The following is a 26158-nucleotide window of genomic DNA, read 5'->3' on the forward strand; positions in this document are numbered from 1 at the left end:
CCCTCCCAGCATGGGTGCCAGCAGCAGAAGGGTCAGTCTGCGGTGTGTCTGAGCTGGCCGTCACCAGGGGGCTGTCCAGACCAGTGCAGTAGCCCACAGCTCTGCCTGGAGGACACCGGGAGGAACAGGGACACCCGGCATGGAGCAGCTGCGCGTTTGCTGCCTGAGAGTCTCGGTCACTGAGCTGGCAGCCTGCTGGTCTCGAGGGAGAGGCCCCCAGGGCAGAGAGCTGAGCCCAAGGTCAGTCTGCCAGCCCGAGGCCGCGCATCCCAGGGTGACGGTGCGTGCAGGAGCATCAGCTGTCCGCCCCCAGTCAGTCAGGGCTTGGTTTCTACTCCGGGGCCCTCCCCCGTCGGGGTGGGAGTTCTGGCTCTTCCTGCAGCTCTGGTGGGTTCCGTGGGGCCCCGGCTGCGCTCTCTTCTGTAGTCTCGTCCTGGAGGCCGTGGTACGTTGGGAGTGAGCTGCCTTAGGCTTGGGAGCCCCCTTCAATACCAAATGCAGTAGCCAGGGTGGTGGAGTGTTCAGATGTCTGCGGGCAGGGGGACTGTGCGCCGCGCCCTCTTCTGGGGTGCCGGGACGTGGCGTTCCGAGGCCCCTCGCAGACCAAGACAGGTGCTCCTGTGCAGGTGGGGCCCCGCGTGGGGAGCTGGGGCTCGAGCACCTCCCTGGTCCTCTCCTGGGCAGGGTCATGACGGAGCGACGCAGTGATGCAGGTGAGCTTCCAGCGCGGTTGCAGGGGCAGGGGGTTCCCGGAGATGCGGGTAGGAGGGCAAGGAGGTCTCCAGCGGGTGTCTGCCTGGGACCCAGTGCCCACAGCAGCTCACCTGGCCCTGGGCAGAAATGCTCGGCAGCCCCACGCCGTCTGTTTCAGCCTGCGCGCGCGCTGCTGACGGCCCCCGCGGGGGAGCGGTCAGACGCGGAGCGAAGGGACGCTGAGTGCACTTTCCCGAGCTCTCTTCTGGGTGGTCTCCCGTGGGTCATCTGGTCTCGGGAGGCAGATCTGGGTGGGGCATGGGCCCAAGGGGGCTGGGTCCTACACGGGACAGTCCCAGGGTCAGTTCTGGCTGGATCCCAGGGGTCCTCACCGACCCGTGACGGCCCTCTGCCTTTCCGGCCAGCTTGGCGGGGAGTTGGGCCAGTGGCCAAGAGGCTGCCCTCAAGCCCTCTGGCCTCCTGCATGCAGTTCCACCCAGACCCCGGCTCCAGGATACTGGGCCGACCAGGGACTTGTATGACCACCATACGGTGAGGGTCCCTGGTTGCTGCAGACCCCTCGTGGAGGGTGCTGGCACGGGCCAGCCGGCAGGTGCTAGAAGGCCGGCCCTGCTCTCTCTGGGCCTCCCCGTGAGCTTCTGCACTTTCTCTGGGCCATGCCCCTAACACAGGTCGGCCTCTGCCACCCCGTTCAGTCGTCCAGCAAGCTGCTGTGCCTCCAAGCCCCGGTGCTGTGACTGTCCTGGCACCTCACGCCCGGAGCTGGGGCCTTCCTGGGGTCTCCCCTCTGCACGGTCTGGGGTGCACCACCCCCATCCCACCGGTCCTGCTGGGTCTGACCCAACTGATACGGTCAAGGGGGCTCACCCCCCTGCATCAGCCGGGGACTGGGGAAGTGGGACCTGTGCTCGGGGTGCACACGGGGTCCCTGCCTGCACGCTGGCTGAAGGCCAGCCAGCACGTGCAGCTGTCCTGTTCTTTCTCAGTGACCCGGGGCAGCCCTGACGTTGCTAAAGAGTCTCTGGGGCTTCTGAGGCTCTGCAGGACTCCAGGGTGAGCACGCACGGGAGGGTGGACAGCGCCCAGCCAGGGGTGCTGAGTTGACTGACTTACGTGTGTGGAGGGTGGCACCCCAGTGGGGTGCGTGTGAGTGTGTGCGTGTGTGTCCCAAGTGCCCACGAGCCACAGGTGGACGCGGTGTGTCCAGTGTCTGTCTGTGGCTCCTAGATCCAGTCCTCTCTGCTGGTGCACACGAGCATGTGGGGCTTGGCTGCGGTGTAGGTCCCAGGGTCGGGCAGGTGCCCAGCACCCCGAGCTCTGCGTCCATCAGCACTGGTGTCCTGGTGTCCAGGCCTGGGTCCTCAGGCTCTGGCAAGTCACAGAGACCCAGCTGGCCTAGGCCTGAGGCCCTTCCTGGCCACAGGAGCACTGTCTGCCCAGGAGAGAGCAGGGCTCACGAAGCGGTCAGGACAGGGCTAGCGGGGCGGGCTAGCGGGGTGCACAGAGGGGCGCTGTGGCACCTACAGCAGGGCCATCTTGGTCTTCTGGCCCAGGTCCGGGACCGTGCACCCTCACCGCCCAGCAGTGTTACCAGGTCTGGGGCTGGTAGACTGTCAGTGGCGAGGCAGTGTCCTCCCTATGGACAAGAGTGTGGGGAGGGTGCTGAGCTCCCGTGGGAGTCGGGTAAGGGCCCTCCTCCCCCAGCAGCATCCGGACCCAGAACTCTGCCCACTGAAGTCTGCCAGCCTCCAGCATGCACCGTGTCTCCAACTGTGGCCTCCCAGCCCGAGAGCCCCTGCTGTGCCAGCCCCTCCAAAGCGCCCGTCTCCAGAATCTGGGGTCAGCACAGGCTACCAGCCCTGTGGGGTTCCTGGTAGTCAGCTCCCCTCACCCCTCAGTGACCTTGGGTGGATGATCCCAGGTCAGGTAGGTCCAGGGCTGGGGCTGGAATGGGGTCTGGTCTGGCCAGTGTCCCCGCCTAAGCAGCAGGCTTCGGGCTGTCCTGGTGGCTGGGAGGGGCTGCACACTTGTGTGGCTCTGTAGACCCAGAGGGCAATGGAGACGCCGTTACTGCAAGGAAGGGTTCCTGGCGGGGCCAGTGTGGGCCTGGGCACTGGGCCAAAGATAGGGGAGCCCGAAGGAAGTGTTCCCCGCCACTGGCCACCGGAGGCACCGGCCCGTCATCTGTCCGCACACAGTGGCCTTGGTCCCTGAGGTGCCTGCCCTGTGATCTCCGCTTTGGGGCCGACCATGTCGAGTGAGGGATGAACGTGTTTGGTGCTGTGGGATCCCCGCCCTGAGGCAACTGTCCTTCACGCAGGAACTCTATACCCCTACTCTGGGGCTGTAGCTGGGAACGGGGAGAGAGCCCCGCGAGGGGAGGAGGCCAGAGGTGGGCAGTGACGTGGAGGGGAGGAGGGACGGGGACCTTAATAAACCCTGGCTCTCGTGGCTGCAGCAGGACCAGAGTGGGGGAGTGCATGAGGGCCCAGGGATGCCACCCGCGCCCAGGAGGTTAGTGACTCACCTGTGGTCCTGGGGGGCTGGGTGGTGGACAAGGAAAGCCACCAGGGGTCTGCCCAGGTCCGTGATCAGAGAATGATCTTGCCTTGTCCAGGAGGCCCGGGGCAGGGAGAGCAGAGTGCAGAGGGCTGCCCGCGAGGGTCCCACCAAGCCCAGTTTCTGGGGAGCAGGGGGGTCTGGCTTCAGAATGTGGATCAGGAGGGGACTTGGGCCCGGGGGAGTCCAGAGCCCATGCACCGGCCCCCAGCCCTTCGCAGCCCCAAAGATGCCTGCAAGCTCAGCAGCTCGACTCTGTAGGGCTGATGCCCCCCTCCCTGGGTGTGGCTGGGGTCCTGAGCTTCTGTGCTGGGCGTCCCTTCTGCACTGTCCACAGAGGCAGCCCCCCAGGCTATGTGGGGCTTGAACCTGTGTGCAAGGGCTTCCCAGCCGAGAGGCCGACTGGGGCCAGTCCTCAGGCAGGACACACCCTCCTGGGGCTGGCAGAGGGCTTGCTGCGCTGCCCCCAACGGGCTGTGCCCAAACTGAGGTCCCAGCTCTGATGCCCCTCGGGCTGCAGACAGGGTTTGGCCCTACATGGCTCTGTTCCCTCCCCAGGCCCCGTGGCCCTGGCAGAAGCTGTCCCAGTCTGTCCTAACGACGATTGCGTGGCCGGGTCAGCAGTCAGGGCCTGGGCCGGCCCGTGAGAATGTCCTGAGAGCGGGATGCAGGACCAGAGGCTGCGACAGCCTGATGCCTCCAGGGTGTGCAGGGGAAGGGCAGCTGACCACTCACCCAGGGAAACACCTGCACAGGCTGTGCGGGACACAGGTCCACTGTAGGGGGCAGCTCCAGATCACGGCGTGTGGGATGCCCGGTACGGCTGGCTGGACTGATGGGTGCATGGTGGACGGACAGACGGAGGATGGCCGAGCCGACTCTCCCCAAGGCCGTGCTCCGCGGGTGCCCTCACACGCCCCCATCTTGGGCTTTGCCTCTGGCTGTGGCTGGGTGTCGCCTTGGGACTTGGCCAGGGACAAGGTAAGGACGTGGGGGGGGCGCTTCCTGGGGATGTGGCACCGGTCAGTGCCCGGCCCCACCCCAGGGCAGGGCACAGGCCCCACTCAGGAGGGGTCTCCGCCGCCTACTCCTGACTCCCTTGGAGTTCTGAGTTGAACGTGTGCTCGAGGACCTGTGTCCTCTGCCCCAAGTGCTACCCGCGGCTTTTGCTGGACCTTCAGACTCGCTATCTGTCGGGCCCGCGTGGGGACACTGCTATGTGCTTTCTGACACTTACTAGCACACGCGGCCCTGAATTCTGTCTTATGTCCATGCTTTATCTTGCACTATTTCAGGACACCACTTTTTTTTTTTTTTTAAGATTTTATTTATTTATTTGACAGCAAGCGCGAGAGGGAACACAAGCAGGGGGCGTGGGAGAGGCAGAAGCAGGCTTCCCACGGAGCAGGGAGCCCGATGTGGGCTCGACCCCGGGACCCTGGGATCATGACCTGGACCGAAGGCAGACGCATAGTGACTGAGCCCCCCAGGCGCCCCATCAGGACACCTCTTCAGTGTAAAATTTCCAAGCAGCAGAAAGCCAGAGTAAAACCAGGAAAACCCCCTTTTCCTCCTGTCCTCCCAGCAGAGCAGCGTTCTCTGCCGTCTGCCCTCGCCCTTTCCCTGCTCACTCTGAGGCACAGGGAGAACGCAGGGCTGCCCAGCCCTCCCTGCAGCGCCTTACGGCCCACACTGAGGGCTTCCTACCGGGCCGGCTGAGGGGCTCGTCTAACTGACGGTCCTTACCTTTGTGACACTCATCACCGTGTCCTCGGAATAGCCCAAAAGGGACGCGACTGGGGAACATGGCTGCGTCCTCGCTGAGCTCCCCACGAGGGGCACCCGCCTGCACTGTTCTGGGAAGGTGGCTGCCAGCGCCCTGGCTTGGCCCCCAGCCCGGGCGACTCCCAGCGAGTCCTGTGAGGGCAGGAGACTGCGACTCCCCCGTTGGAAGATGCCACTCCTGGGCCACCGCCAGAGTCTTGCTGTGTCTGACGCCCAGTCTCTGTTGAGAACGCGTGCCCGGCCCGAGGGGCACACCGTGTGGCCACACCTCGCGTGGTGGGAGGCACAGGTCTGCTGACCACTCTTCCTTGGTGCTGGCTTGGCATGCAGACTGGCCGTGGTCGTGGGGCATGTCCCCGGGTCCCCATGGCTCTGACAGGTTCACGCGATGGTGGGGCCAAGTCGCTCGTGAGCCCACGGACAGCCTGTGCTCCGGGTTCAGCAGGGCCCCTGCAGACTCTGGGCAGACCTGGGTCTCCCGGACCCTGGGAGGGTGGAGGATGGGGTCCTGCAGGTCCGGGCTGCCTTCCCTGGGGATGGCCCTGCTGAGGGGGCGTTCCTGGGAGGCTTCCCACCAGCAGGCCCCCGGCCGTCTGCCCTGTGCCCCACTGAGGCCCCTTAACATGCAGAGCCCCAAGGCAGCGGGGCATGTCTCCCCCAACATGTCAGAGGCGCCGTGCGACGGACTTGGGAGGGTCCTGCTTACAAGTGGCTTTTCATGGCTCCACCGTGAGACGTTCCGGCCTTTCAGCCTGGTGCTCCCGGGGGCCGCCGGGCACGTCCGGGGGCCCAGTCCAGCTGCTTCCCCCTCTGAACCAGTGGTCATTGTGTCTGCCCTGGGCGCCCCCAACCCTGCTCTCGTGACCCAGCTCTCACTGGGGCAGCCAGAAGAAGCCCATCTCTGTCCCCCTGTTCCAAAAATACCCACCCTGCCACGGACCTCCCGGAAGCTTCCCTGATGGCCAGGCCGTGCCCCAGGCCTCAGGCCCCCACGCCCCTCTTCCTCCCAGGACAGGCACAGCACCCCAGCAGGGCTCTTCCTACTGATCCTGGATGCTGGTCTGGGCCCCGGTCAGCAGGGCAGGGGCGCCCCTCACAGAGCCGTGCGGGCCTCCCTGGGTGGGGGCCGTCTCTTCACTGGACACACCATGCGGCCTTGGCACCTGGGACCCTCGGAGGGCCCAGTCCCCCTCCAGCCCCAGATAAGGCCTCAGGTTCTCCGGTGTCCCCCGGTGGGTGGGGCTGGGCCCCCACGGCTGCCAGGTGCTGTGCAGGGGTCAGCGCTGATCCCCTGGTCTTGTCTCCCCGGCGAGCAGCTGCCTGAGGCTGGCCGTGCTGCCCGAGGACCGGCTGCAGACGAAGTGCAGGGAGGCGGAGGGAAGCGGCCTCGGCTTCCTGGGGCAGGTGAAGCCCGCGGCAGGTACGGGGCTCCGGCAGGGCCGGCGGCTGGCACCCCGCTCTGGGCCCAGCTCCTCCAGCCCAGCACCCGTGTGTCCGCGGGAGGGAAGGACAGCGTGGACAGGAGCGGGAGGTGAGGCCCGTGAGGCCCGTGAGGCGCCAGTGCTCCCCTCGTCAGCTCGCACCGAAGGCTCTCCCTGCTCCGTTGCCTCTGGTTCATTCTTCTGTATTTTTAATTCCTTTATTTCTCCATTTTTAAAGAAGATTTATTTATTTATTAGAGAGTGCGCACAAGTAGGGGGAGCAGCAGATGGAGAGGGAGGGGCAGACTCCCTGCTGAGCGGGGCACCCTTTGCGGGGCTCGATCCCAGGACTCCGAGGTCATGACCTGAGCCGAAGGCAGACGCTTCGCTGCTGAGCCCCGCAGACGCCGTATTTCTCGTTTTCTATCCTGACCTGTATCCCACTGCTTGTCTTCATTGACATTTAAGAGGTGGTTCAGGTTTTGTTCTCCCATTCTAGAATTTCCATCTGGAAAATGTCCGTTTGGTTTTTATATTCTAGGATTTCTTTTCGGTTGTTTCTAGTTTGATGCCTGGATCCGTCGGCTCGTCTCTAGGTCTCCTAAGTGGGTAGCACAGCTCACTTAGAGCCGCGCGCGCCGTTGTCTGGACGCCCAGTGGGTCTCTTCCCACCCCTGCTGTTTCTCCTCACTTCCCCTTGTTCCTTGCACGCCTGGTCGCCCGTCGCTGGGCGGCAGCCGCTGTGAAAACTCACGGAAGTACCTGAGGACCTGACGTGACATTGTCTTCCTTCAGAAAAAGCTTGTGTTGGTTTCTGACGGAGGCGACGTGAACTAGCAGTCGTGGGGAATCTTTTTAAATTTAGAGGTTGAAGGCCCACCCCACTCCGCAATGTGCACGGCCACGAACACACGTGCACCTGGACACACGCCCGGCCTCGGTCTCCCTCCCCACCCCCGCCCCAGGGGACGCAGAGCAGGAGGTGATTCTGACCACCAAGGCCCCAGTGGGGCGCTTGAGCCCCTCCAAGGGCTACACCGTGCAGATCTTCAAGCTCACCGGCTCCGGGAGCGCCCTGCCGGCGCAGAGGGAGTTTGTGCGTAAGTCTGGGACCTGCACAGGGGACCTGGCCGCGGAGCGGGGCTGTGTGGGAGGAGCAGGCCCCGGGGGTGGGGGACGCTCCCGGCCCCACGCGTCCCCCTGAAGCCCAGGACCTGAAGAGTCACGCGACAAGCGGGAGCAGCCGGAAGCCCCCGGAGGCGGCCGCGGAGCCCACACCCTCCCATGCCGGGAGCCCAGGCCCTGAGCCCCGAGTTGCCTCGTCCCCAGGTCAAGACTCCCCCAGCCTTGGTGGTGCAGAATGGGGAGAGGGAGGGTCACCCTCCGCGGCTCCCGCTCTCCCGCGGGTCGGCCCTCCCGTCCCAGCTTCTCCTTGAGCCAGCCGGCCGCCCTCCGGCACCCGCCCCAGCTCACAGGGACAGGCCGGTGAGTGCACTCGGGCGCCCATGCCCCTTGCTGCCCCACGCCTGAGTGTGGCAGGTGGGAAGTGACCCGGCTGTGACCTCGGCAGGGCTGTCTGGCGAGGAACAGCGCCCAGCCAGGGGCTTAGGGGGCAAGGCCCCTTCCCAGCCCTCCACAGACCCGGAGCGGGAGAGCCAGGCCCAGGGCTCTGCAGGAACGACAGACGCCAGGTAAATGCCGGGACAGCTGCCGGGACACCTGGTTCTGGGGGCTGGGGGGAGGGGGGTGGGCCGGGGGGGTCGGGGGGGGTCGGGGGGGGGGGCGCTGTGTGACCCAGGGCAGACAGCTGTGGTGTTTCTGCCAGCCAAGCCTCCTCCACCAGACCAGGATGCCCCTGACTTTGTGTCCCCGTCAGTCACAGGAGAGAGGTATCTCTCTCCTCAGGTGGACACGTCCCCTCTCTCGCCCTCGCTGTCTCCCAGTGGGCTTGGTGACTGCTGGGACAGTCTCCGCAGCCACTTAGTGCTTTGAGCAGGGCTGTGCCCCACATCAGATGGGATTTCCTTGTATTCACCCTACCCAGGAGTCCTCACAAGGGGTCTGGCCTGGGTCCGGGGCTCAGCCTGGAGGCACCAAGTTTATAGACTTTGTGTCCAAAGAGCTCCTAGGCCATCAGGACAAGCCACTGTCCCAGCCAGTGAGGCCTGAGGCCAGAGCTGCCGGCCATGCTGACCACCCCCCAGTCGACACCCCTTGGCTGGTCTCTGTCCGCTGGTCCCCACATCGACAGCCGCACCTGGGGACCAGCCCTGCCGAGGCCACTGGAAGGCAGAGGTGCTGGGGCACCTAGGGGTCTCATTAGCCCTTCCTGAGGGCACTCAGAGGGCTGACACCATAGACCAGGGTTCACACAGGGAATTCTGAGTCCGGTGAGGGTCCCCAAGACCTGGCCACTTGCCTTACTTGAGGCCAGAGCCCCATGGCCCCTCTCTGTCCACCAACACAGGAAAGGAGACCCTGGGGGCTGCAGCATAGCCTGGAGCCGTTCGGGGGGGGCTTTAGAGTGGTGCGGCCCTGGCCCAGCTCCTCCCTCCCAGCCAACCCCCAGTTCTGCTGCACACCCCCCCACACCGTGGACACGCTCTTCCTGGTGGACGGGTCCTGGAGTGTTGGCCATGGTCATTTCCAGCAGGTCAAAGATTTCCTGGCCAGCATCATTGAGCCCTTTGAGATCGGGCCAAATCAAGTCCAAGTCGGTGGGTACCAACCCCCTGCCCCACCGCCCTGCCCGAGGTGTCCCCACAAATCCTACCCCCACCCAGGGGAGGCCCAATTCTGAGAAACGGCAAGTTGGGGAGGAGGCACAGAGCCTCCTGGGGAACCCGGAGGACAGCCCTGCCGATTGTGGTCCCTGGCCACCCACAGGCTGAGCCCCCCCCAGGCCGGGCAGGTGGGGGCTCCTGCAGGGGCTGGGGGACGATCTGGTGACCTGTCCGGGTGCAAACGTGTACCCTGCCTGGTGTCCCGGTGAGGCCGTGTGTGCACTGGGCAGCTCAGCACCCAGAACTGCCCCTGCCCAGGCCTGACTCAGTACAGTGGAGACCCCCAGACCGAGTGGGACCTCAGCGCCTTCCGCAGCAAGGACAAGGTGCTGGCAGCTGTCTGTAGCCTCCGCTATAAAGGGGGAAACACGTTCACGGGTGCGCCTGGGCCCCCAGCAGTCCCAGCCTTGGGGGTCTGTCCAGCTCTCTGTCCCAGAGTCCCCCCGACTCCATCCCACAGGGCAGCCTCCCAGACTTGAAGCCGAGGGCAATGTGGGTGCTGAGTCTGACTCACACCTTTGTAGAGAGCAGGTCATCCCTTAATGACCTCGGGTGAACACGGGGCTTCCTGTCAGCCGTCCTTGCTGGAAGCCAGTGGCTCCTCTGATGGGTGCAAGCTCCCGGGAGGGGCCGCCCGTGGAAGCAGCCCCCAAGCAGCGTGTCCCACAGGCAGCCCCCTGGGTCTTGTGGTGGGTCCTGCCTCTGGAGCCCCCACTGGCGTGGCGGGACAGACTCGGTGGGCCCTGTGCTGGGGTCAGGGGCCGGCGGAACGGTGTCGGGCAGGAGGGTCGCTTGGGCCACACGCCTTTACTCTTGACTGCCCAAGGCCTGGCCCTGACTCACGTGCGGGAGCAGAACCTGAAGCCGGGAGCGGGGCCCCGCCCAGAGGCAGCCAAGGTGGTGGTCCTAGTGACGGACGGCAAACCCCAGGACGATGCCCATGCTGCTGGCCGCGTCCTCAAGGACCTGGGTGTCGCTGTCTTTGCTGTGGGTGAGCAGCCCCCATCCTCGGCTGGGTTTCTCATGGCCGGGTGGGCAACTTCCATTCCCACCCCTCCGCCCTGGGCTGGAGGAGACCGCTGGGTGACTCAGGCCAGGGGCCCCTGGTCGTGCTAGCCGGATGGGACAGACGCGTGGTGGGTGGGGCCGGGGGAGTCCTCGCTGCTGTACCCTGTGAGCAGGTGGGCAGAACGCAGACGAGGCCGAGCTGCGGCTCCTGGAGTCCCCCCCGCTAGACCTCACCGTCCACAGCGTGCGGGACTTCCCCCAGCTTGGCACCCTGGCCGGCTTGCTCAGCCGCCTCATCTGCCAGAAGGTCTAAGGCGGGAGCCGGGGCCCTGGTGAGCAGAGTCCCCCTCACTGGCCACAGTCCTGCCTGGCCCCCCTGGGCAGAGGGAGAGGGTGGTTGTGGCCCCCAGATGGGACGCCCTGAGGCCCCCTCCCCTTGGCTCCCAGGGATCTGAGGGTATCTGCAGCCTGGGGGACACCTGTCCCTCCGGGAAGTGGCTGCTGGGGAGAGCAGGGCAGCTGGTAATGCAGGCCACCTGCTGGGCCATTGACCGGCCTCCTTCCCTCCCACAGTCACACCAGCTGTGGCCACCCCGGCCCCGGACACATCTTCACTCCCGCCAGACTCACCTTGACCCAGGCGACCCCCTCCACTTGTCCTGGACCCCAGACCCCCAGCTGCCGCTCAAGTATCTGGTCACGTGGCGGCCTTCCGGGGTGGCCCCCCACAGGAGGTGAGGGGCTCTCTGCCGGCCGTGGACAGCGTCGGGGCCACGTGTGTGCAGCCGTCCTGCAGGACGGAGGGCACGGTGAGGGTGGTCCGCAAGCGCGAGTGGAAAGGGGGAGTGGGCGTGCGTCCTCGCGCCACCTGTGGCTGTGTGGTGGCCGAGGTCACCGTGGGAAGCAAGGACTGACCTCAGCCCCACCAGAGCTGATCGTGTGCCTGCCCCACACCCCTGCGCTGCCCCGCAACCCTGTGCCCTGCACCCCTGTGCCCCACACCCCTGCGCTGCCCACCCCACCCCACAGGCTCAACTGTGGCTTCTGTTCCGGGTGGTGCTGGATGGGCCTGCCTTGTCCATGACGCTTCACAACCTGACCGTTGGCCCCGAGGACTTGGTGTCTGTGCTCCCTGTTGGCGAGGCCGGGGTCGGCGAGGGTCTGGGGGACCTTGTGACCACAAGTGGGTGGGGTGGCATCATGCTGGGGTTTGGGGGTCACTCCCGCCAGCAGGGGTGGTGCAGAGCCTGGCCTGGTCTCAGCCCGCCCACGGTGTCACTGGGCCTTCCTGACCCTCGGTGTCCTCTTCTGAGTTACTTGCGCCTGCTATGGGTCTCCTGCCCTCTCGGGCGGCCACGAGCCCCCTTAGAAGCTTTCTCAAGACGTAATTCCCACGTTGCAACAACTCAGCCGTGTGGTGTGAGGCTCCGCGGCCGTGGGTCCTGCCGTTGTCCACAGTTGGCTGTGGAGTAGGTCCTCACCAGAGTAGCTCTTCACCCCCAAGCTGCTGCCGCCGGCCCCCCAGCCCCTCAGCCCCTGGCACTCCCCTGTCTGCGGCGGTCCGCGTAGATTTGCCGTTTCTGGACCCTACGCCGTGTGGCTTCTCCGAGGGGCTTCTCACCTGGGGGCCGGGCACGCCCACCCTCAGGGCAGGCAGTCTTAAACAGAAACCCGCAGAGCTGTCCACTGGAAACGCGGCCCAAAGCGAAGTCTGGGGACAGAGTCGGAGGGGTCTGTGGGTGACCCCCACCCTCCCGCCTCCGTCTCCACTGAGACCCACCGCAAAGTCGGCATGGCCCGGGGCCCTCTGTCACTTGAGTGAGGCCCCTCCGTGTGTGTGCGTATGCTTTCTGCAGGGTGCTGCGTCCCTAAAGTGGCCCCCTGCCCCCAGCGCCTCTGCCTCCGCCCCAGGCACTGACCCTGGCTGCAGGGACGCCCACCATCGTCCGCCTCATCCAGCGGCCATCGGCGAGGCCACGCAGTACCTGGTGCGATGCTCGCCAGCCTCCCCGAGCCACCGGGAGGGGAGGCAGAGGAGGGTGCTCTGGGGGCTGCGGGGCTGGGCAGCGCCACGGGCAGGGGCCAGCTTGCCTGCCGCACCCCTGCAGGTGCAGGTGGGGCAGCCAGAGGTGCTGCTGGACGGCCGGAAGCCTGGCACGGACTGCGGCGTCCAGGTGCAGAGCTGGCAAGGGCCGGAGAAGTCGGTGGGTCTTGGTGGAGCAGGGAGGCTCCTCATGGGCGCCCAGGTCCCGGGCGCCGCGGCGGGGAGCGAGCCCGCCCAGCCTGTGGAGGGGCAACACTTCCGTGGCAGAACACAGGCAAATGAGAGCAGAGATGGTCTGGGGTGGGGGGCTCAGGGGACGTGTCCCCTCCCAGATCTCTGTCCCAAGACCCAGGAACCACGTGACGCTCCCCGACCTGCTGGCAGCCACCAAATATAGGGTCCAGGTCTCGGCGGTCTACGGAGCAAGGGAGAGCGCGCCAGTGTCTGCTACAGGCCGGATGAGTGAGTGGGCACCAAGACCACCAGACCCAGACAGACCCCACACTCACACCTCTGCAGGCCCCAGCCAGGTCCAGACCCATCCAGACCCCAGCTGGACCCCAGACCCTCATGCCCAGGCAGCCCCCAGTCAGACCCAACGAGACCCCAGACCTAGGCAGGCCCCAGACCCAGCCAGGCACCTGGACGCCTGGGCCCTGGGGACCTGCCAGCAGGGTGTGCTGTCTGTTGCACTCCGCACGTCACCCAGCAGCACAGAGGTAGCAGAAGGGCGCTCCGGGGTTTTCATGGAAACCTTCCCTGTTGTGCAGCGCGGACAGAAAGCCCACGGTTAAGACCGTATCAGTCCAATATAACGGGTGCGGCGCGGTGCGGCTGGGGGCCGGATGGAGCCCTTGCCCGCAGCTACTCGGAACTGCGGAGTGGGCTCGTGGTTCTGTACGTGTGTCCAGGAGGTCAGGGCAGACATCCAGCCCGGCAGGAGTCCTGGGCCAGCCGAATGCAGATCACAGAGAGGGCAGGTGATGGTCACAGGGGCACTACTTGCGGAGGCCCAGGCTGACCTCCCTTGATGTATCAAGTTCATGGACAAGGCCTCAGTGGTCCCTGGGGGACTGCCACCCGCAGGCGAGGACCCTGCTGGTTCTGGTTTGTTGCTGGTTTCCTTGGAAAATCAGACACTCCGAACAGAGGACCCTCAGAGGCCATTCAGCTCGGCCGCTGCAGCTTCCTTCTGTGGCCCTCCACAGGGCCGTCCAGTTTTCGCTTGAATGCCTCTGGGGATTGGGTCCTCCCTCTGTGGTGCCTTTACCGGCCCGCGGACCACTTCAGAGCACCTCCTGTGCCCCTGGCCGTGGAGGAAGCCTGCGTGGCCAGGTTAGCACATACCCACAGCCACGCATCTTCCTGGCCCCTTGGCACCTTGGGTGGCCAGTGTCAGGGTGCAGCACCCAGTCGGAGCCCCCATGGCCGGGTACTGTCTTCCGGGGCTGGAATTGTGGCCACCAGGGGAGCAGAATACCGTCCCTGTCCCTTCTCTGTCCCGCCCCCGTGGTGTGGGGCCCCCAGGCCTGGAGAGCAGTAAGCTGGTATGAATGAGGCTGTGGCTGCCATGCACTGTGGACTTGAGGACAGGGTGACCACCAGGGGCCCCGGATGGAGTCGAATCTGCCACTGACCCTCCCGGCAGCCTGCCCCACCCTCAGCCCCGCCCAGGTAGGGACCCTCCCATGTCCCACCTGTCCCTCCTGTTGCGTCCTCGTGGGGAAGGCAGCCGGGGACCCCCACCTGCCATGAAGGGGCAGTGGCTGCACCAGGTCATGGGGTCACTAGAAGCAGTCAGGCAGGGGGTCCCCATGAGCTGGTGTTTTCTTCTCACGTCACTATGGAGGTCACAGAGAGGACGTGGCCATGCAGAGACCAGGCCGGGGCCGTGGGTCCTGCTCGGCCTCCCGCAGGCTCTCTGCTAACTGGGAGCTGGGAGAGGAGTCAAGGCCGGGGTCACCCAGGGACGGGCCCTGACACGGGGCTGACATGTGAGTGGCAGATCTGCCCGCAGTAAGGTGTGGCTTCTCCCACCTCCCCCTGCTCCCGCCCCAGGCCCAGGGCCACACTGGACACCTAGGGAGGCAAGGTCACATTCACTCGTGCCCCTGACGTCAGAGCAGGCGCAGACGCCGTGAGCTGAGTCAGCCCAGGTGCGGTGGGGGGGCACCCTTGCCGCTACCAGGGCTGGCGTCACCCTGGCGTCACCCAGCCCGACTCCCACCCACCGCGGGCCCCAAGGGTGCGTCGGTCCATGGTCTTCGCAGTCACCGTCTTCCCGTCTGTGTGCCCTGGGCTGCTCCTCTCCGCCCTCCCTGGTGTTTTCTCTCCTTCCCAGTCTCTGATCACGCCCACCCAAGCTTCCACCTCGTGGCCGGCTTCGACCTCGTGGCCGGCTTCGGGCTGGTGGAGCAGGAGCACGCGTCCCTCTGAGGCGTTGCCATGGAGCGTGCGGCGTCCGGCTGCACCCGGACCTTCACGCTCTTGAAGGACGCTCGGCTGACCCGCTGGGCCAGGTGGGGGGCCCGGGAGCGGCTGCGGAAGGTGCGGCTCTGCCGGCCGCCGCGCTCCCGCCTGAGCTCGCGCTCCCTCAGCGCCCGCTGACTCCCACCCACCCCAACCTGCTCCCGCGCTAACGTTTCTTTCAGGGGGTGACAGGTCTTCCCTCTGCGTGTGGGTGGCTGAAGCCGGTCTCTTTCTCAGTGGCCCCTTCCTCCCGTCCGAGCTTGAATCTGGGGTCTCTATCAGGGCGGGCTGCTCGGAGGGTCCGGAACCCTGAGGCTGTCCTCCCTGGGCGACGCCTGGTCTGCCATCCTTGTCCCTTTTCTGCAAGCGACAGACTGTCTCAGGCCCTCACTATCCACCCTCTGGAGCTCACGGTTCTGCCGGTGTGGCCCCCACCCCAGATGCGATCAGCCACCCCAGGGGAGGTCACCCAGCGCCAAGTGCCCCCTGCCGTGATAGCTGCCAGAGTGGGGCTCCAGGCTGCGAAGAGTTGAAGGGTCAGGAAGGCCTGCCGAGGAAGTGGCAGACAAGTAAGAGCCACCGGGGAGACAGCAGGGAAGGGGAAAGCACTGAGGAAGAAGGAGCAGCCTGTGCCAAGGCCCTGGGGTCCGCTTACTCAGAGAACCTCAAGAATGTGCAGGGCTGGCTCTTTGGGCTCTTGGTCATCCTAAGAGCAAACGAAGGGCAGAGAGTGAAGCTGTAGGCCTGCAGGAACAATGCTACTGGGTGACCTAACACCCTGCTCCCTGCCCTTCCCACCCCTGAGCGGGCGCCACTGGGTGCTGGCACAGACACACCCCCTGTCTGCCTGTTCTGAGCACACCAACAAGCTCGGGTCAGCAGGGGCGACTCCTGAGGGCGGAGCCACCTGTGGGCTTGTGGGCTCCTAACCCCAGGACACAGGCCGAGACCCTCCTGCCAGGCCCCCGTGACCTGCCCTCTGCCCCTGTAGCGCCCCCAGGGAATGGGGTCTTGGAGGACCCTGCCCAGGAGTGTCGTCAACACTGACTCTGGTAGGGTGAGCTTTGGTGCCGGCCACAGAGCATGTGTGGCTGAACCCCCACCAGCCTGGGGCGCTTCTGTCCCCCACAGACCGCGTGTTACTGTTGGGGAGCAGGAGAGGCCCCGCGTGGTCGCAGACCCCCGCACTGCAGCGCCATGGGTCTGGGGGATGGTGGGACCCCCCCCACTGCTCCTGGGCCTGCAGTCACCCCCACCTGTGCCCCTACAGTGGCTCCCAGCTGGCTGCACCCCCGCCGGAGCACACGGTGGTCTTCCTGCTGCACGCGCTGCCCGAGACTCCCCGTGAGGCCTTTGCTTTACGGCAGATGAAGGCTGAGGACCTGCAGCCCATCCTGGGGGTCCTGCTGGACGGTCAGTCCGTGGGGAGGGTGCCGGGCCCAGGTCTGTGCACCCGGAGGAGCTCTGTGCCGCGCCAGCCCAGGATGCCCCGGGCAGAGCCACGTCCATGCTCGGGCCCCTGAGGCTTGGGGTGCGTCGGCGTGCTGTCCTGCCTGGGGCCGCCCCACTCTGCTCTGGGGGTCCCATGCGCTCCTCCCCCTCCCCTGCAGCTGGCAGGAAGTCTCTGACCTACTTCAACCATGACCCCAGGGCCACCCTGCAAGAGGTGACCTTTGACCTGCCCGAAGTGAGGAAGATTTTCTTTGGAAGCTTCCACAAGGTCCTGGAAGGTTCCTGAACGACTGGAGTGTGCCTCCCCCAAGACCCTCCTCCAGTCCCTGAGTTTGGGGACAGGCCCCCCCAGGACACACAGGACGTGACTGCCTGCCACCCGCAAGCCCCTCACACACCGCGGCCCGCCCCTGCGTCCCCCGTTTTCCTGAAAAGTCCTGTCTGGCCTGTCTGAGCCTCTGCCCCGCACTCCCCTCTCGACAGAGGTCTTCACGTGGGTCTGAGAGCATCCCAGCCCTTGGGACGGTGCGATTCAGTCTCCTTTATAAAGGGGAAACTGAGGCCCCACGAGGGGGTGTCCCATGAGACCTGAGGTGGAGTCAGGGTCCTGCCACCCTCGTGACGGGCCCTTGCTCCCCCTGGCTGGCTGGGGCCGTAGGGGAACCCGTGCTGGTGTCCGGCAGGTGCACGTGGCCGTGGGCCACTCCAAGGTCACGCTCTACGTGGACTGCCAGAAGGTGGCCGAGAGGCCAATTGGGGAGGCCGACAGCCCACCTGCCATGGGCTTCGTGATGCTGGGAGGCTGGCCAAGGCCCAGGGCCCCCGGAGCAGCTCAGCCACAGTGAGCACGGGACTTGTCCTGCCGGGCCAGGCCGGAGGGGGCCACGGAAACCCGGCCTGGTCTGGCTGACCCTCTCTGTTGTAGTTACAGCTCCAGCTGCTGCACTTCGTGTGCAGGGACTCCTGGCAGGGAAGGACGTGTGCTGCGAGCTCCCTGCGGCGGTAGGTGGGCCCGCGCCTGCCGAGGCTCCTAGAGTCTGGGGGTAGACAGCATGTCCATCACCATGGGACTGGGGGAGAGCAGGACAGGCTTCCTGGAGGAGGTGGCCTCTGGGCCAGAGCCGGCACCCTGGGCAGCCCGAGGCCCTGGGGGCCAGGCAGGCTGGAATGTGTCAGGAAGTCCCCAGCTGCAGGGGTGCCCACTGCCCTTTCCTGCAGGCACAGCTGGGGTGTACGCTGCGGGCCAGGAAGGGGCTCAGCCGGCAAAGCCAGAGGGACCACCAGAGACTTGGTCGGCCTCTACACCTTGCAAGTGTGGCCGGGTTCCTCGCATTGGACCCACCCTGGGCTTGGCCATGCTCGGGACTTAGGAGGGACTGTGAGATGGCCCAGGCAGGGCAGCCTTGAAGGGTGGCGCCCAGGATGGGGTCCCTGCCCTTCATTCCCAGCCTGCCAGGAGTCCTAGAACCCCAGAGTCTGTGGCTACTCTGAGCTCTAGCTCAGACGAGAACAGCTGGGGACGCACTTAATGAGTGGCGTCTCCTTTCTCCCAGAAGGATGGAGAGACTGCCTTGCCTTCTCTTCTGCCTGCACCTGTTCCTCGCAGACCCCTGGGCCCCCAGGGCCCCCAGGACCTCCAGTGAGTCCTCCCCTGGGGTGACCAGGGGCTCCTGGCAACATTCCATGGTCACAGCACCGAGCAGCGGCCCCAGCCAGCCGCACGCGCTCTCACGCCCCCCAGTTGCCTCATGCGACCCCTCCCCAGCTGCCCTCCCCTGAGCTGAGCCCTCTCTGGTGTGGGGGCCAGCATATCCCCCATTTCCCCGTGGGGCTGCAGCACTGTGCTGCTGGGGGCCAGTGAGTGTGACAAGGCCTGGCCATGCATCACAGCCATGTGGGCGGCCTCTGTCCTGGGTACTCTGGCTGGGGGACCCTGGGAGGCCACGCTCTAGGCCCTGGACCATCCCCCACTGGGCGGGGCCTGCAGTGAGACTGTTGGTGGACAGGCACTGGCTCGGGCTCTGTGGCCCACACCAGACGGGGTCAGGATTGGAAACAGGACCTGTCAGAACAGGAGCCTGCTCTCCGCAGAGGCTGTGGGAGGGAAGGATAGGCTGGGGTTCTCTTGTCCTGGAAGACACTTCCCTTTCTCCACCCAAACTTGGGGACTGCAGTCCAGGCCAATACTGTGGGGCCCTTGGGGGGACTGCGCTGAGCCCTTACCGTGCCCCTGCAGGGCCTCCCTGGAAGGAACGGAGCCCCAGGAGAGCAGGGCTTCCCAGGGCCCAGGGTGAGCAGTGGGGAGTCCCATAGGGCTGGACCCTACCTTTCCTGAGAATGCAGAGGGAGCCCCACAGCTAGAAGCTAGGTGCCCTCCCCAGGGAGGGGCCAGCTCCCCACCCCAGCCCCAGAAATGACCCTGACCCTGAGCGCTCTGACCAGGGGACCCTGTTGCTGCTGGTTTAACAGGCTTTTCTCCTAAAGCAGCTCCAGCTCCCTGTGGAAGTTGCTGGAATTTTTTTGTCGGACAAATGTCCTTTTAACCCTTTCCACTGGGTCGCTTTTCTTACTAATTCTTGGGGGGCGTTCACGCTCTGTGGATACTACCACGTGCCTGAGTCCTGACCACGTTTAACCGCCCGTGGCTGTGCAGACCCAGTGCGGGGCGGGCACTGAGGCTTTGGGGTGTGGCTGCCCCGTCTGCGCGTCTTGTCTTACTAGACTGGAACTCGAGTGTGGGTGCTAAATCAGGTTCGCTGCTGTGGACACAGCCCGACCTCTCGTCCTGGAGCTGCTAGTTTGGTGACTGATCTGAGTGTCCTGCCGGATCCTGGGCTGCCTTGTGTGCGCACAAGCTCATGCCGCCGTTTTTTTTGTGGAGGTCGGTACCTTCCACGCTTGGCTCACGAGCGTTACCTGACAGCATCCTCTCACCACCCCCGCGATGTCCAGCAGTGGAAGCAGTGGGTGTCCCCGAGTCCCTCAGAGTCTGGGAAGGATGCTCCAGCCAGGCCTGAGTCTGGGGCCTGGGCTTTGGAGGCTGTGACTGCCCGTCCGGGTTGGCACTGCCACGGCCGTTTCTGCACCCCTCCAGGTCAGGAAGGGAAGACAGGTTCCCAGGCTCTGGGACCTGGAGCCGTGGCCTCGGGCCGTTCCTGGTTGTAGAGAGGGTCGCCGCAGGACCCCTCCTGGGGTGGGCAGTGCAGTGCAGATGTCTCTGCACAAGCCTGGGTCTGGGTACCAAAGTCAGCTGGAGGGCCAGCGGTACCAGTAGGGACAGGGTCCAGGGAGGGGCTGCTAGAGTCTCCCCAGGCCTTCTCAGCCCCTCCCCTGCCTGCGTCTGCCACCCAAACAGATGGGACCTGAGGGTCTTGCAGGTCGGCAGGGGTCGCCAGGGACTGAGGCCCGAACCGTGCAGGGACCTGGAGTAGGTGCCGCCTCCCCCTTCCTCCAGAACAGACTTCCTGCCGAGTCTCTTTCCTCTCCAGGGCCCACCAGGGGTCAAAGGAGAGAAGGGGTTTCCAGGCTTGAAGGTAGTGGGGTCAGACCACTCGGGGCACGTGGGCGGGGAGGGAATAGGCTGGGGACGTGGGTCTCGGAAACCGGGCCTCCTCCCCAACTTCAGACCTTGGCCTCAGCCTGGCCAGTCATCTATGTTCCCTTCTAGGGCCATCCTGGTCACCAGGGCGCCCCCGGGGAAGGTCGGCCTCCAGGGACCAAAGGTGGGAGAGAAGCCTGCCACAGGAGGGGTCTTGGCCAGAGGCCGTGGGGGTGGTGGCCTGGCCTGCAGGGAGGGGGCTGCGGTCAGTGCCCCGGGCCGGGGAGGCAGGCCCTGAGCTGGGCTGGCCGCCTGGGCTCTGAGTGATGCACAGGGGAGCGCACCACCTTCCCGGGGACCGGTCGTGTCTGCGACCACGTGGGCGTCCGGGGGATGGCGTGTAGGGCCGCCAGTCCCCCTCCTGCCCCAGCTTGCCTCTTCCTTTGTGCTCAGGGAATGCGAGGCCTTGAGAGGGGCGCCAGCCTGCCTGGACCTCCAGGCCCCAGGGTAGGCACCATGTGTCCTGCGACGCTCTACCCCAACCCCTCACCCCACCCCCCTGCCCAGGCTTGGGGCTGAACACAGAGCAGGCCCCCGCTGGAGGGGGTGACAGGAGGCCTCTCCTCCTGGGCCGGAGCCCTGCAGAGGTCCCCGGGGCCCGTCGAGCACTGTGCGAGGGCCTTTCCCACCTCCCCAGGCGGGTTGGACAGCCCCAGGCACCCCTGCATGAGACCCACGTGGTGGGAGCCGACTCAGGTGGGCCTGGGGGGGGGTGAGGCAGGCTGCAGGACACAACCGGGGCCCCTTCTCCTTCTCGGCTGCCCTCCCCAGCCAGCGGGTCCCTGCTGCTCTGAGCGGGGCTGGCGGGGTGGGTGGAGAGGCAGGGCAGGCTCAGCCTGGTGCCTCTCCCCGACGTGCCCTTCAGGGATGGTGGGAGTCGGGACAGCAGGAATAGCGTCAAGGGATATTGTAGGAAAGAATCAGGGCTGAAGGTGGGGCAGGTGGACTCTGCCCTGGGCTTGGGGCGTGGACCAGCCCCGCGGTGGGGATGAGAGGCTAGGACGCGTTAAGGGATCCACTCTTGGTCCAAGGCTGCAGGGAGCCAGCGCGGGAGGGAGGAGGAGCCACGTTCTTGGGGGGCCTACAGCTAACCCCGTACCTCTGCAGGGCTTCCATGGCACGGCCGGGGCCAGGGGCACCAGTGGGGAGAGAGGACCCCCGGGGGCCGTGGGGCCCACGGTAAGTCCCACCTACCGCCTCCCCAGGAGTTGGGGGGCAGGGAGCAAATGTGAGCAAAAGCCTCAGGCCGCCTCGTAGAGCCGGGCCTGCAAAGCGCTTGGGTCTGGGGCTCACCCGGAGCAGAGAGGGCCTGGAGCCACCTCACAGAGGGTCCCGACATGGGGGCTCTGGGCTCCAGGGTGGGGGGGCACACGGGGCCTATAAGCCGGGGTGGGCTCCAGCTGGGGAGGGGGAGGAAAGCAGGCCCACGGGTGGGGACATGCTCTGTACAGGCCCGTGGGTTTCTGGGCTTCGTCCTGCGCTTGCCTGCTAAGGGCAGGCCCTTTGTCCCTGGGGCACTCCCTGCGGCTCCCTGGGATCAGGCTCCGCCCTGCCGGGTCTTCCTCCCCCCACATGGGTGGGACCCCTGCCGCACTGGGAGCAGAGTCAGGGGGCACCCCGCCCAGAGGGGAGCCAGGATGGGGTCCAGACGCGGCTCCTCTGCTGTTAGTTCACTTCTCTGTCACTTTCTCCTTTTCCTCTGCTTAAGGGCCTACCAGGACCCACAGGGGAGCGAGGAGAGAAGGGGAGTCGGCCCCTCACTGGGGTCTGGGCACTTCCTGGGGAGTATGGGGAACCACTGGGCATGGCTCGTGGCCATGTGGCCCCTCTCCCTTGCAGGGCGAGCCACAGTCCCTGGCCACCATCTACCAGCTCCTGGGCCAGGCCTGCGAGGCTGCCATCCAGGGTGAGTGGTGCAGCTTCCTTGTGAGGACCCCAGAGCCTCCCAGGCTTCCGGTGCAGCCTCTGTGCTCATAGCAGCCTGGGCCCCTCGTCGCCAGCAAGCCCAGCCTGGCGTGGCCATTCTCCTTGGCCATGCAACGTGGAGTGAGGGGGAAAGTATGTGGGGCGCCCTTCACTCCACGCCCACCCCGCTGATGCCCCCTCCGCCGCAACCCCAGCTCATGTACGGAAGCTCCACTCCTTCCTCCGTGAGAGCGCCAGGCCCCCCAGACCCATCTTGGAGGCCCCCGGGCCCCCCAGCAGACTCGGTGAAGCTCCCTGGAGAAGCGGGGGACGACGGCCTGCGCCCTGAGAACAGAGGAACTGGCTCCGTGGGGAGGGTCAGGTGCACTGCAGCCCCTCCCCCGTACTGGGCTGGGGGTCCTGTGGGCCCGGTTCCCCATCCTCCTGGGGCCCCGAAGCACACACCGTTTGCTCGGGGCAGGAATGGGCTTCCTGGGGTCCCCAGAGGGTCCCGCCATCCTTCCCTCTGTCCTCCTCACGAGCTCGGGTGCAACAGGGCAGAGGCTTTAACCCACGGAGCCACCCAGGCGCCCCAGCAGGGGCCTTGGTCTAATGACCTTGTCCTATGTCCCTCGGCCTGACTGGGGCTGCACCGCTGGTCACAGCTCAAGCGCTAGGACGGACGGGGGAGACAGAGCCCGTGGGCCTGGACAGGGAGAAGCGAGCAGCAGGGAGGGGCCCTGCCTCCCACCCCCGGCTACACGTCGGGTTAGGGGACAGGGCCTCGCTGTGGGAAGCCCCTTCCCACCACAGCCCATCACGGTTCTCCAGACACGGCCTGCGGGATGAGCACCCCCTCTCCGACAAGGCTGGCCCAGGCCGTCATGAGGGCCCCCACCGAGCCTCCCCCGCTGGGGCCCCACCACACCACTGACCTGGCGGAGCCAAGAGCTGGTGTCTGTCTGGGGCTCAGGCACCCGACTTCCGGTCTGTCAGGACAGGGTCCCCAAGAAGGGAGAGTGTCACCTCCTGCACCTCTCAGCTTACCACAGCTCTCTCCTGCCCAGGGGAACCCGGAGCCCTCAGTCACATGGGCACCCCGGGGCTGGAAGGGAACAAGCCTCCAGGACCCCCAGGGGGAGCAGGTGAGCCCCCACCTGTGGGAGGAGGGGGTCCTGGGGAGCAGGTGCGCGCCGGGGGCAGCGCGGGCGGAGTGCGGGTGCCAAGGAGCAGGGCCTACCGGCTGGCTGAGGTACAGGTACTAGGCGGGCTTCCTGAGTCTCACCAGCTCAAGGGCAGATGTGGGGGCAACAGGGGAGCCCAGGGAGGCCCCGGCCAGGGGTGGGCATGTCAGGAGTGCAGACCACCCGTGCCCGGCAGTGGGCACCTGACCCAAGTGGGTAAGGGCCCTGGGTGGGGGACACGTTCGAGTGGTGCCATGAGAAGCAGACCCTCTGGCCCCGCTGGCCCCGCCCAGACTCGGGGGGCTCGAGTCTGCGGTGCCCGGTGGGCTGTCTGCGGCCTGCCACCTCCTTCAGACCTGTCCCCCCTTCTCTCCTGCCAGGATGGCCCCCATGCTGCCCACAGTGACCCTGCACCCCCCCACCCCCAGACTCGGCACCGAGAACAGCTGTGCGGGCGGGAGGAAGAGGCAGGAGCAGCGAGTCCTGGGGGAGACCTGGGGGCCGAAGGGGGTGGTGGGAGGGACCTGGGGGCCGAAGGGGGTGGTGGGAGCCTTTCCTTTGTACTGTGTTCCGCACTCAGATGAATGGCATCGCGCTGGCCAAGGGGGGCTGCTCACTCCAGGGAGGGGTGTCCCTGGGGCCTGGAGCCCATCCCTGCCGGGGCGAGGCCAGGGCTCCCCACCCTGGGCCCTCAGAGAGAAGTGTCATCCTTCCATGGCCTTGAGGACCCCTGTCCCACCGTCTCCGTTACGGCGTGACTTCGTGCCCCAGGACACAACTTCTCAGCTGCACTCTGAGCTACGGTGGGTGGGGGGTCTTCAAACGCGGTGCCCAGCCCCCCTGCCGACCCTGGCTGATTGGCCTCCTGGGCCCAGCCAGGTGTGGGGTTTGGACAGTCTTGGGGGCTCCTCACCTCCCTAAGCAGGCCGTCTCTGACACCGGAGTGGCTGGCTCACCTCTCCTGTGCTCGGGCCCCATGGGGACCCTGACCGGCTGGCCCCGTGCCTTGTCAGGGCCAGTGCCCCCCGCTCCCACCCAGCAGCCTGGATAGGACAGCTGGTGCCGTGCCCCACCCCAGCCATGTCCCACTTTTGCTCACGGAGAGACCTTCCCAGCAGCGGGTCTGGGGCCACACCCGCCACAGCCTGTCAAGGCTGCCCCGTTCCCAGTGCTAGGGAGAGCTTGGGGCAGGCCTCCTTTAGATGCAGAGGCCCACAAAGGCTTCTGAGGGGACATTTGAGCAGAGACAAACCCGAGGGAAGTGGACGCTGGCAGAAGGCTCTAGCAGGGACGCAGCGTGGAGGCCTGGACCGCGGCACCTGGAATGGCGGGGGAACAGAGAAAGTGGAGCCCAGGGCCAGGGGCAGGTGGGCTGGGGTCTGGACCTCAACTTAGGAGGCCTCTGGGGCTTCTGAGCTTCTTACACGGGCTGTGGGGGAGACCTCAGGGACCTCCTCCGTGGACAGAGACAGAGGTGATGAGGGCGGGCAGAGGTCGGAGCTGCCCGCAGGAGGCTGAGCCCTGCGGGGAGCGGTCTGGGCGGGGGAGGGCAGGTTCTGAGGACAGAAGTGTGGGGGCCGCCGTCTCACCGTGAGTAGAAGCCATGCGGCTGGCTCCCCGGGTGTGAAGGCTCGGCCAGGGGGACCCTGTTGGGGTGGGGGGCAGACGTGAGGCACCCGCCCCGGGCTGCTCGGTCCGGGAGGCAGGAGAGGGCACCGGCTCCCCGCCCCGCCCGCCCTGATCTGCCGCGGCCCAGCCTGCCGCCTCCGACCCAGCTCGGTGGGCTGGGGACAGCGATCCCGTGCCCTCCCCCGTGGCTGACTGCACGAGTCCACGTGAGGCCACGGTAGCACCCAGAGCCTCCACACACGCGCGGGCTCACGCTCACCTTCCCACTCACGCGCTCCCGGACACAGACACGCGCCCACGGCCGCCGGGTCGGGGAGACGAAGCGTCGGGGAGCCGAGAGGCCGACTGGGCCGACGGCGCGGCCTCCAGACCGCCACGCACACGCGCGCTCTCCCTGTTCACCAGGGTCACGGCGCCTTCAGAGAGGGGAGCACGGATGGAGCGCCGCGGGGCCGGGGCTCGCAGCGGTAAAGCAGGGGCGGCGCGCAGCCCCGTGCGAGACAAGAGGCCGGTGGCCGGGCGGTCTCGGACACCCCGGAACCCGGGCGGCACTGTCCGTGGGGAGGCGTCTCCCGGGGCTCAGATGGCACGAGAAAGAGAGAATGTGAGTGTCGGTGTCACGGCGGGTCCCACGATGAAACGGGGGCAAGAGGACGCGGGCTGCGGAGCGCGGAAATCGCGTTGTGTTAGAAATCTGAGGATTCGAGGAGACCTGAGACCTCGCACTGCAGGCTCGAAACCCAAACGGGATTGACTTTTAAAATGCAAGCTTAGAGGGCGTCTGGGGCTCAGCTGGTTACGCGTCTGGGTCGGTTTCCACTCAGGTCATGCTCCCCGGGTCTGGAGACAGAGCCCCACGGCGGAGCCCCACAGCGGAGCCCCACAGTGACTCTGCGCTCAGCGGGAGCCTCTGCAGATTCCCCCCTCCCCGCCCTCTCCCGCTGACCCTCCCCCGCTGACCCTCCCCTCCCCTGTCTAAAAAAACCAAAAAACCCTACACCCTTAGATTCTTTAATGCAAAACATGACAAAGACAATGGAAATTATCCTGAGAAGTCAGGTCAGCGTCAGAAGACAGGAGTGTGATGACCCGAAGTGTTGAAGAAAAAATACTCAAATTTTACATCCAGTGGAACTATCACTGACATCAATGGGGAAAAACATGCTCCGAGTCCACAGAGTCTCGGAAGGGACAGGAGATCCTCTGGCACCCCAGCTGGGCGGGGCAGAAAAGGGAGAAATTAGAGGCTACGCGCGGGAAACCCCACAGTCACTGGAAGGCCTAATGAGATCTGCTACCGACTGAATAATGAAGCCCTCCACACGGACAAGTCACTGCAATTCTAGATCCTTCCGCGGTGGCTGGTGTGTAGCAGGGCAGGTTCCTGAAGACACCCAAAGCCCTTGCTTTATTTGGTGGTGGGTGGCAGGATATTAATTTATTAAACTCTTAAAACATAAACCTTGGTTTTAAGTTGGGAGCAGCCACCAGGAGGGAAAAAGTAGAACGTATAACCCTCAAGATGAGTCAGCGAGGTCAAGTTTTCTTTTCTGGGACGGGATAGAACGAGTAAACAGAGAAACCAGAAAAACAGCTCAAACATACCC

At 65.8% G+C, this 26158-nt stretch overlaps 2 protein-coding genes across 2 annotated transcripts in view; one reads left to right on the forward strand and one right to left on the reverse strand.

Annotated features, from left to right (window-relative positions):
* The window catches only part of YTHDF1 (YTH N6-methyladenosine RNA binding protein F1), a 109612-nt gene that overhangs the window by 64192 nt on the left and 19262 nt on the right, over positions 1-26158 (reverse strand). The window lies entirely within an intron of this gene.
* On the forward strand, positions 689-25305 carry COL20A1 (collagen type XX alpha 1 chain; the record flags this gene model as incomplete). Its single annotated transcript, XM_082743032.1, is given in 40 exon segments — positions 689-713; positions 1119-1245; positions 4163-4262; positions 6375-6377; positions 6379-6478; positions 7445-7671; positions 8947-9196; positions 9521-9640; positions 10089-10253; positions 10444-10577; positions 10844-11004; positions 11098-11739; positions 11840-11919; positions 12162-12239; positions 12242-12474; positions 12647-12776; positions 14752-14912; positions 15224-15289; positions 15775-15835; positions 15915-15996; positions 16054-16196; positions 16394-16503; positions 16919-17024; positions 17027-17076; positions 17161-17200; positions 17203-17237; positions 17789-17798; positions 17801-17874; positions 18472-18525; positions 19724-19768; positions 19903-19926; positions 19928-19957; positions 20227-20280; positions 20941-21012; positions 21542-21577; positions 21673-21739; positions 21954-22043; positions 22806-22996; positions 23303-23435; positions 24839-25305. Coding segments are annotated over 40 exon segments (4776 nt in total).

Source organism: Mustela nivalis, assembly GCF_964662115.1.
Source record: "Mustela nivalis genome assembly, chromosome: 8".
Taxonomy (NCBI): Eukaryota; Metazoa; Chordata; class Mammalia; order Carnivora; family Mustelidae; genus Mustela; species Mustela nivalis.